General features: G+C 40.4%; 1 protein-coding gene across 2 annotated transcripts in view; it reads left to right on the top strand.

The window, feature by feature from the left end:
* CSRP2 (cysteine and glycine rich protein 2) overlaps positions 1-16822 on the top strand; it is a 22827-nt gene extending 6005 nt beyond the window's left edge. For both annotated transcript variants that reach the window (XM_072146778.1, XM_072146779.1), the window contains exons 2-6: positions 9459-9577; positions 11225-11393; positions 12931-13060; positions 14594-14687; positions 16481-16822. In XM_072146778.1, coding sequence (XP_072002879.1) covers positions 9466-9577; positions 11225-11393; positions 12931-13060; positions 14594-14687; positions 16481-16554 — 579 coding nt within the window. In that variant the 5' untranslated portion in view covers positions 9459-9465 and the 3' untranslated portion in view covers positions 16555-16822. The remainder of the gene's footprint in view (positions 1-9458; positions 9578-11224; positions 11394-12930; positions 13061-14593; positions 14688-16480) is intronic.

Below are 16822 nucleotides of genomic sequence, written 5' to 3'. Positions count from 1 at the left end.
TGGTAATTTTTTTTCAATGAACCCATTTTGTCTTTTTTAACTGATGCCTTACTGACCCATTCCTTTCAATTGGCTTTTTCAGACTTCAGTTGTTTTCCACTAATACACTGTTGTCATTGAACACAAAAAGAGCAGGTTATAAACTGATCACTTAAAAAAAACTGAAGTGTCAAAAAGCCAATTTAATTTGAACCCTTCACCACATTTTTCACAAATACAAGTAGTGACAGGTTCCCATAGAGCCCTTGTAACTGACACCTTTCTCTTAGATAAAAATAATTCCTCCTGAGATTCTCATATTTTCAACTTTATAATTTTACCTGGTATCTAAGCATGGCTACAGCGAGTCGAGGTGGGCGTGGCCTCCTCGTGCTGAATCCAGCAGCTCCTCTCCATCCTAACCCTGTATGCAGCTCTTTCATGTGACCAGGGTGACATCATCGCAGGTCCTATATAGCTTTTGTAGAATTAGAAACTGTACACTAAGCATATATCTCATGAAATCTCAGCATATCATGTTAGATGAAATCACAGTAGCCTGCATGGAGAGGAGTAGAAGTCCATGGAAGCTGCTGTGATTGCTTTATGTGGTCAGATATGTACATGGGGTGTAGTTTGCTAATATAAAGTAGCTTAAGGACCTTTGATGTCACCCTGGTCACATGACATTAGACCATGCCCACTCGACTTGCTCCAAAGATGCATAGATACCAGGCAAGATTTTAACTTAGATTTTATGGGGATCTGATGGAAACTACTTTTAGCTAAAAGCAGGGGGTCAGATAGTTAGTAGCGCTCTATAGGAACCTGTCACTACCTGTATTTGTGAAAAACGTGGTGACGGGCTCCCTTTTAACAATGGGTCCATAAGGCATCCGTGAAAAATCATTGGTGGCAGGAAGAGAAAAACAATCTGTATGTGTCCATAAATCAAAATGGTTTCAGTGCAAAAAAACGCCAATGCGAAACCTTAGAGTGATGCCACACATGGCATTTTTTGGTCCGTTTCTAAGCATGCATTTTTAGTCTGTGTAAAAATGAATGCATAGGTGCATTTTGATTGCATTTTAAAACTCATTAGGACAGCTGAGGAGAGGTGATTTGCCCAATTGCATTATTGTTAACACTTGGTTTTAAAAAACGCATTGTAAACACAATGTTAATGCATGTGTTAACAATACGTTCACCCATGCGTTTTGTAAACATGATATTAACAATAATGTAATTGGGCAAATAGCCTCTCCTCAGTGGCATTTTGAACCCTTTTTGTAGGCCATTTTTAAGCTTTCCGTTAAAAAAAAAACGCATCCGTTTTTTCCAGTTTTGTCCATTTTCCCCAATTATCATAATTATGCAGAAATGGAAGCGAATGGGGATGGGCCATCGCTGATCACATATGCATTTCTATGCAGGCGCATACAATTGGCACCTGGTCTCCTGCATTTAGACCAATAGGAGACAGTGGGTGCTGGTTGCTGATCATGGTTGTTTGCATACAATCGCATATGCGATTGTCCTCTTTAAAACAATATGAAAACGCTAACGTCCGACGACACCCTAAGCCAAATGTACAGCTGTGGATTTGTGATGCAGTGTCTCAGCCTCAGACGTGTTATAGGTGACTGTTTACTGCCCTTCCAGAAGGAACGTGTAGGGCGCGGCTCTCAGACATTTGTCAATATTAAAACCGCCTTGTACAAGCCATGACACACACTAGAAAAGATCTAAAACTGAATAAATGGCTGACAGTAACACTAGAATTTCCACAGCTCCAGAGTTTCTTATGTGGATACATATTAACCAGGGTTTCTAAATGACACCAAAACATTATGTGCTGCCTGCAGCTTGACATAACAAAGTGACGTGAGACCCCATACAAGGCTTCCAAATCCTCTGCAGGCCTGCACTTCATTCTCTAATACAGAACCCTGTTGTAAACAGTAGTGACACATAGTTTTGTGTAAGCAGGAAAGCGGCGTGTATACATTGTGAATTAGTGCTCTGTATAATATATACAACCAGCCAGCGAGGTAAAGTAACTGGTATTCTAAGTGTCTGGCTCCAGTGTGCATCACTAAAGGTGGTGGAATCCTAATTGTAGTTTTCCGCGGTGTGCAATACTTGAGGAGTTGTCTGGAGCACATCACGTGGGTAAAAATACCATCTGTCAGTGCTGGCACGGCATGTAGCAGCGGTTACAAGGAATTCTGCTTTTATTATAAAACTGATTAAAGACACTTTAAAACTAGTTGTGTGGATGGCAGACATTGTTTTTTCATACATTCCCATTGAAGGCAGTCCCAGTTAGTAGCGGGGTGAATTCACATGTGACATGCGTTTTTTAGAACTAATATTCTATTCCATTTATGTGAAAAGGGCACATGGCTTGCTCTATTCAGGCGCATAAAGCTACTGCAGAAATTTCTGCAAGAATTCTGCCATTTGTGATATCTGTCCTTGCAGTGTAACTTCTACTAGCGTTAATGGGCAGATTTTTTACATAAGTTTTTTTAAAATACAAATTAAAGGGGTTGTCCCAGGTACCTCAGTCGGACCCCTCTCCGCTCCCAGAGATTAACGCCGCAGCCCTTTTTTGTTTTTTCGTTTTCATTTTTCACTCCCCACCTTCAAAAATTTATTTTTCCTTGTACAGAGCTATGTTATGGCTTATTTTCTGCGTAACAAATTCCACTTCAAAATACTGGTATTTAACCCCTTAAGGACGCAGGGTATTTTCGCTAATTTCTCGCTCTCCATCTTCAAAAATCCATAACTTTTTCATTTTTCCGTGTACAGAGCTGTCTGAGGGCTTATTTTGTGCGTACCAAATTTTACTTTCCCATGATGTTATTTATTCCATGCCATGTAGTGGGAAGCCGCAAAAAAATTCCAAATGTGGAAAAATTGAAAAAAACTGCATGTGCGTCATGTTCCTGTGGGCTCAGTTTTTACGACTTTCACTCTGCGCTCCAAATAACACCTCTACTTTATTCTTTGGTTCGGTGCGATCGCAGTGATACCAAATTTATACAGGTTTTATTGCGTTTTAATACATTTTCAAAAATTAAACGAATGTGTACAAAAAAGAAAAAAAAAATTTTGCCATCTTCTGACGCGAATAACTTTTTCATACTTTGGCGCATGGAGCTGTGTGAGGTGTCATTTTTTGCGAAATGAGCCAACGTTCTCATTGCTACCGTTTTGAGGACTGTGCGACATTTTGATCATTTTTAATTACATTTTTTATGTCCTCTAAAAAGGTGTAAAAGTCGCGTTTTGGACATTTGGGCGCCATTTGCCGTTCCGGAGGTCACCGCCGTCAATAACTGTTTTTATATTTTGATAGATCGGGCATTTTGGGACGCGGCGATACCTAATGTGTCTGTGATTTTTACTATTTATTATATTTTATATCAGTTCTAGGGAAAGGGGGGTGATTTGAACTTTTAATATTTTATTATTTTTTTACATTTTTTAAACTTTTTTTTTTCTTTTTTTTCCCACTATTTCTTAGACCCTCTAGGGTACATTAACCCTAGATGGTCTGATCGCTCCTGCCATATACTGAAATACTGCTGTATCGCAGTATATGGCATTTCTGCTCACTATACATTACAATGAGCCACAGGCTCATTGTAATGGATATGCAGAAGCCATGTATCCTCGGGTCAAACGAAGACCCGAGGCTACCATGGCAACCGATCGCCGCCCCCCGATGACGTTCGGGGGAGCGGCGATCGGAGGTAAGATGGCGGCGCCCACGCGCCGCCAAATTTAAAGTGCCGCCGGCGACTTTGCCGGCGGCAAAGAAAAGGTTAACACCCGCGATCGGTGCAAGCACCGACCGCGGGTGATAGCGATGGGTCTTTGCTGCGATATGCAGCAAAGCCCATCTCTGTATGAAGAAGGCTCAGCCCGTGAGCCTTCTTCATACAACCTTCACAGCTCCGTGGCGGATATATCCGTCACGGAGCGTGAAGGGGTTAATATTCCATGCTGTGTACTGGGAAGTGGGGAAAAAAATTCCAAATGCAGTCAAAATGGTGAAAAAAAACGCATTTGTGCCGTATTCTTGTGGGCTTGGATTTTACGAATTTCACTTTTATGACATGTCTACTTTATTCTTTGGGTTGGTACGATTATGGGGATACGAAATTTGTATAGGTTTTATAATGTTTTCATACATTTTACAAAAATTAAAACCTCCTGTACAAAAAAAAATGTTTTTGTATTTTGCCGTCTTCTGGCGCTAATAACTTTTTTTATACTTTGGTGTACATAGCTGTGGGAGATGTTGTTTTTTTTGCGGCTTTTGATGACATTTACAATGTTATCATTTTTAGGACTGTATGACCTTTTTTGATCACTTTTTATAGATTTAAAAAAAAAAAAATTTAAATGGCAAAAAGTGCCATTTTTTACTTTGGGCACAATTTTCCGTTATGGGGTTAAGCAGTGAAAAAACTTTATTATATTTTGATAGATCGGGCCTTTTTGGACGCGGCGATATCCAATGTCTTTATGATTTTTTATTTATATCCGTTCTAGGGTAAGGGGGGTGATTTGAGGTTTTATTATTTTTAATTATTTTTTTTTAATTTTTACTATTTTTCAGACTCCCTAGGGTACTGTAACCCTAGGTTGTCTGTAAGATCCTATCGTATACTTCAGAAGACCCGAGACTACCATGGCGACGGAGCGACGATCCTCAGAAAGATGGCGGAGCCCATGCACCGCCATCTTTTTGTAAGCCGCCGGCAGCTTCACTGGTGAGATCAACGGGAAAACACCCGCAATTGGTGCTAGCACCGATCACGGGTGTCACCGGTAAGCCTTTGCTGCAATATGCAGCAAAGACTTACCGGCTATAGAGAGGGCTCAGCCCGTGAGCCCTCTCCATGTACCCGCACCCGGCATGTGACATAGTATTATGCACATGTCAGTAAGGGGTTAATGGAGCAGACGGACCCGCATGTCCATTCTGCTGCATTCATTTCTATGGAGATCGCTGAGCGTGGCAATTGCAATTTCTCTGTGGATGGGGCCTAACTTGGTTTGTGAGACAACCACTTTAAGTAGTTCCAAGAAGCTTGCTCAACCGATCATTGCTCAGTGGTGAGGTTTTTTATGGCACAGGAAAAATCCCTTAAATTAAAGTTCTACTAATAATATAATAATGTGCAACACAGTGGTTGTTGCGAATATGTCCCAATATGTAGCTCACAACCTGTGTGGAGTCTCATCAACCCCACAGCAGGTCACTACACAACACGGGGAACACTGCAGCGGTAGATCCTGCCTGATAAGGCAGGAGTTAATTGTTTAATGTGATGTCTTTCCATCAGACAATCACATTTGTTCTAATACTGTATTGTAAGCTGGGATGCAATTGGAGGAGTAACCACCACCTGACCAGTGGGAGTAATAAAACCCCTGGTCAGGAAAGTTCTAGTTAGTCTAGTGAGGTGAGGCAGAGTAGTCAGACCAAGCAGTAAGACAGTAGAGCTCTGAGGAGTTAGTGAGAGGAAAGTGGTATCATCCTACCTTCAAGGGTGATATCTGAAGCATCCTACTAGGACACAGCTATCGTCCAGCCTGCCCTTGCATCAAGGCTGGTGATCAATCCCTGTGGTTCCCTCTCCAAGTGCACCCCCAGCATTCTGCCATTGTCAAGATTCATTTGGAACATTATCTATTGTTCCTGTTGGTTCCAATAAAGAACTGTAAGTTACTTTTGTACAACGCCTGCCTCCATCTGATCCCTGCTACTACGGCTGTCACCATCACGGGCACCCTATCCACTACACAGGGACTCATACTCCAGACCCCAAAGGGTTGCCACAGGGAGAACTACTATAACAGCCTCTCCCTCATCATTTCTTGCCAACACCACCTGCTGGAGACCTGCCAGGCTGTAGGACAGCCCTCCGGTCCCCATACCAAGCACAGTGACACTAGCGTGCCTAGGCCGCAACCGCCAGCCACTCCGGTATTCCGGGCCCCGGCTGTCTCCAGGCCCCAAGAAAAGGCTAGGCCCCAGTGGGGGATGTTGCAAATGTTAATGTGCTTTTTTTGTTCTGTGTATAGAATATTTTTAACTATAATGATCTTCCAGCATTAATGCTGGGAAGAGTATGAGAGTTGGAGCTGATCTTATTCAAAACAAATCAATTTTCCCTGATATTTGTCAGCTGCTGTTTGGTACGTCGGCCAGATGCTTATATAAAAGAAAAGGAATGTTAATCTGGGAGATGTGTGTCTGCCAAAAATTATAGACAAGCTATGGATTGAGTCATCAAATGTGAAGTTGAATTTCGAACAATTTGTGTTTTAAGATTTGTTTAGGTTTGTTTGTGTTAAACTTGTACATCCCATGAATGGAGAGCATTTACTTTCTATTCAAGATGCTCTCTGATTTGCCACAAATCCCTTCACCCCATATCAATGATGTGTCCTGACAGTATACTGTCCCTAGAAGCCGATGTGAAGTGCACAGGAGGAGATGCCACTGATTTGATTTCCGAATGGACAACTGGTCTCTGATTACAGGTGTCTTTGAGGGATAAAGGTTTGAACTTTGATCTTAAAGGAAATAATAATCATCATCATTATCTTTATATAGCACCATCTTATTTCATAGTGTTTTACAGATTATAAGGAGGAAATACAAATAAAATAAGACATTACAGAGTAAAAACATTGTCATATGGAATAATAGAAGTGAGGACCCTCCTCTCAAGAGATTAGTCTATGAGGATGAAGGGGTGACAAAAGAGGTATAAAAGCTTGTACAAAGGTCCAGACGTTCTTTATAAGGGAATAGGAAAAAATGCTGCTCCTTGAACCAGCCATCAGCCACCATATTATATACAAAGTCCAAGGCCAATTGGACTGCAGAGAAACCTGTAGCTTGATTTCTGGTATTTGCCGGATAACAGATGGGAGACACGGGATGTGTTAGCAAAAAAGAGAGTGAAAGCTACATGCAGTTAGGGTATGTGATATGTTTGACCAATGAGATGGGTTTTAAGAGTTTCTCTAAAGTTATGGAGTTTAGAGTTTAGTCTGATAAATAAGGCATTCCAGAGAATTGGTGCAGCTCGGGAAAAGTCCTGGAGAATTAGATTAATCTAAGATTGCTGGCAGATCTAAAAAGCATGGGTTGGGCTATAGATGACTCGGGAGAGGCAAGCTAGTTTTCAGAGCTGTCCAGGATTTATCTGGTGATCTCTTTACCAATCTTATTAGTAAAAGGTCTGCCCCTGCAGGAGATTTGCTTCTGCCTGACAGTTATCAGGGCGTCTCTCTACGCTTCTTCCCACCACTTATATCTCAAGTGTATGGCTTGGTAATTTATGGGCATTTATGCAAGCGACGCACTGTTATGAGTGGGTTTTTTTGTTTTTTGTTCACACAATTGTGTTGCTGCCGTAAAGGTGCAGGCAACACAGAATCTGAACATACTCTGACATTAGAAAGAACAAAGAGCTCATACAACAAATGTGCTTCAAAGAACATCACTAGATGGCTGTTTGTTTTGTCTCCTTGGATGCATGAAGTATTTTATTTATTTTGCTTGGATGCATTTACATGCTTCTGTTAAACAAATGACGTAACCTTTATAGTAATACTTCCAGTTTTGCAACAGATAACAATAACAATTGATCTATTTGTGGTCCCACATTTCATGGTTTTCCTGCTTTCTGTTCTCCTGATGCTTTCCATATTTGGTCAAGATAAAAGTCACTGCAAAGATGACTCACTGAATTTTTACTTAGGTTGAAAGCCTAGACTGTAAGGAATTTCTTGGGAATATAGCAACGGCCTTGCAGCTCTCCACTTGAAAAGGCTTCCCTTGAGCGTTATTTTACTGACTTTCAAACTTATTGGAACTATGTTCTTTCATTATATTCCACTTTGACCATGTCAAACAACCTGACCTTGCAAAATATTGCTTCAGTGGTTTCCATACAGAACAAACCTGGACCTCATTCCACATTGTACTTTTTTTAACTCATTGCAAGCGCATTGGGCAAAACTCCTTCCTGAACACACATGCCTGTAGAACTAAGCACTTACACTTGGTAAATTGAAGTCTTACGTTTTGACCAAACAAAGTATGTTGATACTTGCCAAACACAAGAGTTTTGGGCAAAACGCATATATGCATTCAGGTAAGAGTTTCATGCACTGGCAAGACATTTCAATGCATTGTTTTGCAGTGAATGTTATGTATTTTGTATATGAAAATCACATCCAAAGAAGAAACTTACTCTAATTATGCAACATTAGCAACTTCCTAATGGACATGGCTAGAAGTATAGATTCACCTAGATTTCTGACCTCCTGGATAAGATTTATTTTCGGGCCAAGTACAGATATTTGCATATAACTTTTCTTTTCCTCTTTTCCTCATTTGGGTCTCTCTCTCTCTCTCTCTCTCTCGTGTGACAGCCAAAAACTTGGTGACCTTTTGCATTTTTGTGGTGCTTAAAGTGATTATTGCATCAGAGGTTGGATTTTGGGATCCAACATGTTTATTATTGATCGGCCATCTGAATACAAAATATAGATTTAGTGGTCATACAATTAATAAATGTAACATTTTTTTATATTATCGTCAATATTACCTAAACATGTAAGTGTCAACAAAATGTATTGGGAGATAAAAATCTCCCCTTAAGGTACTTCCCCCAGTTACTCGAACTATTATGGGACTATATGTAGGTACTAAGAAAGGAAAAGAAAAAAGAGAGAGAAAGAGAAGAAAAAGAAAAAAAAAAAGAAGAAAAATAGAGAACGAACAGTTATGGTAGATAGGACAATAACTATAATGGTCTAGTCTATGTAGAGACTGCTATATGGACCATGGTCTAATCTATGTAGAGACTGCTATATGGACTGCTATAAGGACCAGGTCTTATGGCCAGCAGGGGACGACTTCTGGATTTCCGTATTTATGTAATTTAATTTCACAGGGAAATGGACTCCTCATGATTGTAACAGAAGGTACACTTAGTAATCCATATTTAGCCACATCTCCCAGTTCCCCTTAAACTTGTTGTTTTTTATTAACCCTTGTTCCCACATATATCTTTCATAATTATAACATTCGTTCAGATTTCCTATTATTGAGCCCTGGTCAGTATGGCTTAAAGATTTCCATTGTTTTGCAATCATAGTTGGATTTTGGATACCTGGCTCACTAAAGTCCAAAGAAAGTTGTAAATTTTTATATAGTGGGATAGGTGTTGTACTGATATACACATTAAGGCAATGCAGACCTTTCTATCATTTTTACAGTCCTACCTGGCAAAATTATTACTCAAGAGAAACAAAAGCCCTTATTTTATGTTCTGTTATTTCTCACAAACCCTTCAGACATTGTGATGATGGCATATAATAATGTGCATTAGTTTGCTTGTTGTTTACATGGATGTTCATTCTGTTTTCTGTAGATACAAGATGCCTAACTGGGGAGGTGGAAACAAGTGTGGGGCCTGCAACAAAACAGTGTACCATGCTGAAGAGGTGCAGTGTGACGGCAAGAGCTTCCATAAGTGCTGCTTCCTTTGTAGTAAGTATAGGGGCTAAATATGTTTTTGTAAATAAGCCCTGAAAAGAGGTAGACATTTTCCATGAATGAATAATTGTGCATAACTTGCATCTTGGCTCCTGGTTTTACTCTTTTACCATATATACTCGAGTATAAGCCATGTTTTCCAGCACCAAAAAATTTGCTGGAAAACTGAAGCTCGGCTTATACTCGAGCCAAGAAAAAAAAGGAAAAACTCACCTTTTCCGGCATCCCCCGCAGGTGTTCTCAGCTTCCGTCAGCAGTCATAGACTGCGCCGGCCGGCGAGAGTAGACCTGCCGCTGCCTACTGAAGAAAAGCCCTGCGGGGGATGCCGGAAAGGTGGTTGTTTTTTTATTTATTTATTTATTTATTTATTTTTAAGTCCTACTGGGGGCAGGGGATCTATATACTGGGGGGCACTGGCTGGCTAGCTATATACTGGGGGGCACTGGCTGGCTAGCTATATACTGGGGGGCACTGGCTGGCTAGCTATATACTGGGGGGCACTGGCTGGCTAGCTATATACTGGGGGGCACTGGCTGGCACAAATGCATTTCCCAACCTAGGTTTTTACTTGAGTTTATAGGTTTTCCCAGTTTCTGTGGTAAAATTGGGCTTATACTCGAGTATATACGTTAAATGAAGAAGCTCTTTTCACTTTGTTTTTATTCAGTCATATCTTTTAAGTGCTAGAAATCTTGAAGATTTTCTTCCTTCTATGAGTTGAAATGTGCTCTGTTTGCTGCTGACACAAGTCAGCCTGTGAGGATTAGGGCCGCTTAAAGGGTGGAATGTGAGAACAGCGAAGGTCCATGACATCTACTTGGCACTCGGCACACAATCATAGTTTTGTTTAATGACTTTAAACTTGTAGATTCCCACTGGAAAAATGTAGCTAAAAGTTGAACACTGAGTGCCATTTGCTGACTACCCACAAGCTGCACACATTTTCCATTTATTGAATATCCGCCTACAGCAATAATAGCTGAGGGTTTTTGTCCTCAGCTTAATAACAAAAACTGTAGTATAATCTATGAAATGCTCATAACAAGTGGATATGGTGAGTGCTACACATCTCAATAGGAGTCTGATGTATGAATTAAATGTAAATGTCTGCATGGTTAAGTAAACACACAGTATAGGTATTATACTAGAATACAATGGGATGTAAACAGATTAATAATTACTACACTATTCTAATCCTATTGTGATCTGCTTTCTATGTGCCAATCCTTCTGGCTGATGAAGATCCACAGGCTAAAATACCTATTCTGGACACTTAGCTGCCTATACAGCTCTTAAATTGTTGTCTAGACAATCCCCAAAATAGCAGCACAGTTGTTTCCAGACTAATGACCTTTACCTCACGTATTGAACGGAAGCCACAACCCTGTGATGGATTTGTCTCTCAGAAGACATCTTTGGCTTATTGTTCAGTTGGATTCTGTCAGTGTCTGGTCTAAGATTAGTGTTAAAATGACTTGTAGCAAATTTGTAGATGTGAACAATGAACGTGTCAATTTACTAGTCACAAGCAGAGCTCATAAAAGTTCTAAAGCTTTTGTTTATATTATAAATGTGTTTTTTAAATTAATGTGTTCATAGAGGCTAAGTAAACATAACCATTTAAAATGTTCTTCTTGTAGTGGTTTGCAGGAAAAACCTTGACAGCACAACAGTTGCTATTCATGAGGATGAAATTTATTGCCGATCATGCTATGGAAAAAAGTATGGGCCCAAGGGCTATGGTTATGGCCAAGGGGCAGGCACATTGAATATGGACAGAGGTGAACGCCTGGGCATTAGACCTGAAGAGTAAGTTTTTTTTTTTTTTTCTCACCTTAAGTAATTGTCCACAAGTAAATGCATTAATGTCATTCTGTAGTTGTTGTAGCCCACAACAAGAATAGTTGAAACATTGCTCACTGCAGGAGAAAAAAGTAGCAAAACATGAGACAGAGAAGCTTTTTTACTAAATGAACTTTATTACAAAGTTTAAACATTGGAAGTAAATTAACCATACATTAATTTCAGACATGAGTTGTGCAGGTGAAAGTGGCAGTTAAAGTTTCACCTTTGTATTGCAGCTAAAAAAATTGATGCATTGGTGCATCAGTTATTTTACATTGCTGATTTTTTTATGCTGCATATAAGATGGGATCAGCGACAAACAAGTATCTGCTTGTAATTGCAAGTTGTACAGAATCTCCAGAGCCAATCAGAACTCAGCTTTCATTTTAAAAACTGCTTTGGTAAAATGAAAGCTGAGCTCTTTTTGAATGCCACTTCTGCTCTGGGACCCTTCTGATAAACCTTCCCCACTGTTCCTGTATTTTTTGACTATTCAGTTTGTGTCCTGAACAGGTGTTCAGAAAAGCAGAGTTGTATACCCAATCATGTAGCTCATAGACATGGTTCTAGCAGCCATAGAACCTGAGATACAAGCGCCCTAAAGTGAAATACCCTCCTCTCCCTCCAGTCAAAGATGAAAAAGTTTTCTGCAATTTTTCACATGACTTTGGAGATTTTTTTTTTTTTTTTTTTATGGAGTGCAATTTCACATAAAAAAGCGATGCCAGAAAGCATATATCATTCCTTATCCTGCTTTACGTGTAAAAAAAAAAACTAAAGTTGTTCTGAAACTCCACTCTCAAAGTACCATATATACTCGAGTATAATCCTCAAAAACCCTAAATCAGCTTATACTCGAGTCAACTAAAAAAATAAAGTCAAAATTCACCTTTGTGACGTCACCCGTAGGTCCTCTTCTGTCTTCGATGCTCCGGTGCCACCTCGGGTCCTTCGGATCCTCTTCAGGTTCTTTGGCTCCTCTTCGGGTCCCCTCGCAATGCCAGCGGCTTACAAACCATGACTTCGGCAAGCGGATGACGTCAATCTGTGTGCCCACCGAACACGGAGACCCGAAGAAGAGCCGAAGATGAGTGGAAAAATCCGAAAAGGACCGAAGGACCTGAGGCGGCATCGGAGACAGAAGAGGACCTACGGGGGGAAGTTGGAAAGGTGAGTACAGGGGGCTGGGCAGGCTGTATGCTGCTGGGGGCTGGGCAGGCTGTATGCTGCTGGGGGCTGGGCAGGCTGTATGCTGCAGGGGGCTGGGACCAATGCATTTTCCACCCTCGGCTTATACTCGAGTCCCATAGGTTTTCCCAGTTTTTTTGTGTTGAAATTAGAGGTCTCGGCTTACACTCGAGTATATAATTAAAAAATTTTTCGCCAAGTCATGTAGGTTGATGCTGAAATGCAAATTGCAGTAGCTGCAGCCACATAAAGTGAACTAGATCTTGTGAAATATGTTTTATTTGGAAAAGGAAACATTTTTGCTCTATTTCAGATCACAAGAATCGCGATCTGCTGCCTCTGCCAATCCTTCCAAGTTTGCCCAAAAGTTTGGAGGGACCGACAAGTGTCCCAGATGTGGAGAATCTGTATACGCTGCGGAGAAAGTTATGGGAGCTGGAAAGGTAAAGGACTGGATTTGTGGTTTTTTGTTTATTAAAGCACAACATTGTACAGGTTTTTTAAAACCTGGAAATGACTATTTATAATGAATATAAATGATCTTACTGATTAAATCCTCATGCACAAGACCAGCTCACATCTCCCATAGAGGCCTAGTACACCCATTCACTGTGTGGTGAGCACATTGGGGCACATTTACTAAGGGTCCGAATCACGTTTTTCCACCGGGATTCCCGAATCTCTCTGATTTTAGCTGAATTGCCCTGGGATTTTGGCGCATGCGATCAGATCGTGGCGCATCGGCGCAGGCTTTCACACGACAGAAATGGGGGGGGGGGGGTGGCCGCCGGAAAACCCAACGGATTCTGAAAAACCGCAGAATTTTTAATTGTGTCGCAAGAATATCAATCACATATTACGGAACGAAGCAGGTGAACCTCGGCGCAGCAGCCACACCTGGTGGACATTGGGCGCACGACCTTGGTGAATCGCCGGAAGACCTGAATCCTCGTGACAGGCACGGGTAAGTAAATGTGCCCCATTGTCTCTCACCGCTCCGTGACTGGGTGGCCTAATACAGAGCCCTATTATAGGCCCTATTTCCTCTTCACCACAACAGCACCAAGCAGAGCGAGGTGTTCGCCCCTGGGACAGGAAACCTCGGCCATAAAAAGTTGACTACTCCTCTCCTGCCTCATTTCTTAACTTCAGTCAGAGTTTGTGAAGCTAATGGTAGTCAAATCTAGGTGCAGTTTTCCGAGGGCTGCTTCTTGCGTTGAAAAAGTTTAAAGAAAGCTGCAGCTTACATTCCTGCGCCGGTGGGACTGCATGTCATGTAATTTCAAGTACGGCAGCACGTCTCCCTACTTCCTGTGGACTCAGTAAGTGGGGCACAGTTAGTGGTAATGAGACTGCTTAGTTGGCAAGATGAAATGTAAGCTGGATACAGCTAATTGGTGTGTTTTTAGCACTTTTACAGCCAAGCAGAGATTACCAGAAAGGTGCTATCCTGAAAACCTATTACAGAAAGTGTAGGGTTTGTTGGGTCGGCTGCTGCCTTCATGTGAAAGTCCAGCTGCGTTTGTTCAAAATATTCAAGAATCCTCTTGCCTCCTGTACTTTGCTGTGTGCTGGGCCCATCTATCCACTGGGGGCCGCCCCATCACTGAGAGGTGACTGCAGGGCATTTTGTTAGTTGGGGGAGCCTGTGACCAATGCATTTCCCATACTAGACTTATACTCATTAAGTTTAAACAGGATTTATTGTGGAAAAATTAGGAGCTTCTGCATATATTTGAGTATATAGAGTTAGGTGATTTTTATTATTTGATAAGGGGGCACAGGAAATATCTAATAAAAAGAGTGTATAATATAGGAGACTGCTAGAGATTTAATCCTAAAAGGACGGTTTCTTTGCCAATGTAGTGACACTAGTCAAATAAAAAAATTTTAAATAAACTTTTTTTTAAGTTTAAACCTTAGTTCTATATTTCATGTAGAGCATACATAATCTCTTAATAATTTCTACCTTGTAGGCATGGCATAAGAATTGTTTCCGATGTGCTAAATGTGGCAAGAGTCTAGAGTCTACAACTTTGACTGAAAAAGATGGAGAAATCTATTGCAAAGGTGAGAGAGAGAACACAATACAGGAAATTAAATAAACCGCTGTTACTGTAAATACAATTATGCAAATTGTTAGGATTACAAGTTCCCAATTACATGACATTATATGTGTTACAGTTAGGTGTATAGGTATTATGTTACAGTTAAGGATGTTTGGAGAAGACTAAGGCTACATGCACACTGACGTATGCCTGCATGGCTACGGCCTGGCAGGCATATGTCAGCTCCACAGTGATCCATTGTGCACGGCCCGTAACATGAGGAAAGATAGGACATGCAGCGTTACATATAGAGTAGTATTGCAGTATATTTTATGAGTGATCGGAATCCTAGAGAAACACAATTATAAATAACATTTAAAAAATAAAATAAAACATTATGTATCCCTGGTCCTGAAAACTCCTAATCTAACGATGTATAAAAATAACGATCCCTACCGTGAACCCCAAAACTTTGAAACCTCAAGCTCACTGCTTTTTTGCAATTTGCCAGCCATAAACATATTTATGACCTTTAGATCTAGACTTTTAAAAGTCAATCACTGCTGCAAAAGAAGAAAATACATATTGGTACACCCTTCCTTGCTATTTGAATCATGTTAATCATGGATTTCTGTGGTCTCCACTAAGTGGAATTATGAAATCTGCTTGGATTGCAGGAATGTCCATTTACACTGAAAACCAAGATCTCTTTCGGCACTGTGGATTTTTTAAATCTATTTTTTTAAATGTTAATTCAAATTCCATATGCTCCACAGAATTAATGTTTAGACAAACCCGAACAAGGCAGGTCCAATGCAGAGCGTGCAGAGTTCTGTGGCACTGGCCTCCTTATATAATAGGGATCTATGATGTAAGGAGTTGTTGCCTTTTTACAAAAAGGCAGTGGCGAGACTGTCGTTGCTGCTGTTTAGTAAAATAAAAAAGCAGAAACTCCTTAAATCATAGGTCTCCATCATGTAAGGAGGCTCGTGCCACAAGACTCTCCAGTTCACAGACCGACAATGGCAGTATGAATATGCCCTTAGTCTTCGCCTTTGGAAGAGATCTTCTTTGTTTTCCCTATAAATGAAAATGTCAACATGAACCGCAAAAATGACCGTTTACACAGCTCTAACTGACCATTGACCACCCACTCTGTAAGATTATTTTTATTCTATGCCAAATCCATTGCATTTGGAATTTTCCAGCTTCCGATCAGATTTCATGGAATATTAAATTTACCAAATTGCTAGTCCGTACCTTAATCATTTACAAACTTTGAATTGTAACCTGAAACTCAGTTTAGAATTGTGTAAAATACACAATAACCTGCTGTGAAATATTTTCACCTAGTGTTTTCAATCTTCCCTTCCGTATAGACACTGTCCTCCTTCCACTTGTTTTTATGTAATGAATGTGAACCACCTTTTCGGATTGTGGGAAGTGGAAAAAAATTACAGAATATGGCAGTGTCCTGCATGGGGGTTAAATAAGACTGCTGATCTACTGTGTTTACTAACTAATACCACACAATGGACCACATCAACACTCCAGGAAGCTGGAAGTGGAAACCACAAACTATTTTCTGCAGTCACTTTAAAGTAGTGTCCTGGTCCATTGTATAAAAGATCACATAGGGTGTTACTGATATGTGAAGGAATGGGGGGATTACTTCCTTCGGGAAAAGGAAGGGAATATAGCTTTTAAGTATTTTGTATGTACTTGGGTCAAAGTTGTGTTTTTTAATGCATGGGACTGCCTGGTAAAAAGGAGGGAGCAGTACAGTTAATTTTGTGTGTCTTCTGCTTTCTCTAGCTTGTTATGCCAAAAACTTTGGACCAAAAGGATTTGGATTTGGCCAAGGAGCTGGAGCACTTGTCCATGCATAGTGACGACAATGTAAAGGGCTCTGATGATAGAAAAACCACCTGTTCCTGCTTCATTACTAAGCAAGCTTGCCATTCCAAGATCTTACTAATCAATTTTACTTTGTACTTAAATTCTGCACTGACAAGGGTTTGCTAAACTTAACCTTTTGTAGAGTTTTTTTTAACAAGAACATAATCTGTTGCACCACTATTGAAACAATAGATCTGTTGCGTGTATTTCTATCTTTCTACATTGTATGTAAAAATAAATTCAGTGTTCAATTGATAA

This window comes from Engystomops pustulosus, chromosome 4 (assembly GCF_040894005.1).
Source record: "Engystomops pustulosus chromosome 4, aEngPut4.maternal, whole genome shotgun sequence".
NCBI classification, from domain to species: Eukaryota; Metazoa; Chordata; class Amphibia; order Anura; family Leptodactylidae; genus Engystomops; species Engystomops pustulosus.
The sequence above is the reverse complement of the archived record's forward strand: the minus strand, read 5'-3'. Positions and strand labels throughout refer to the sequence as shown.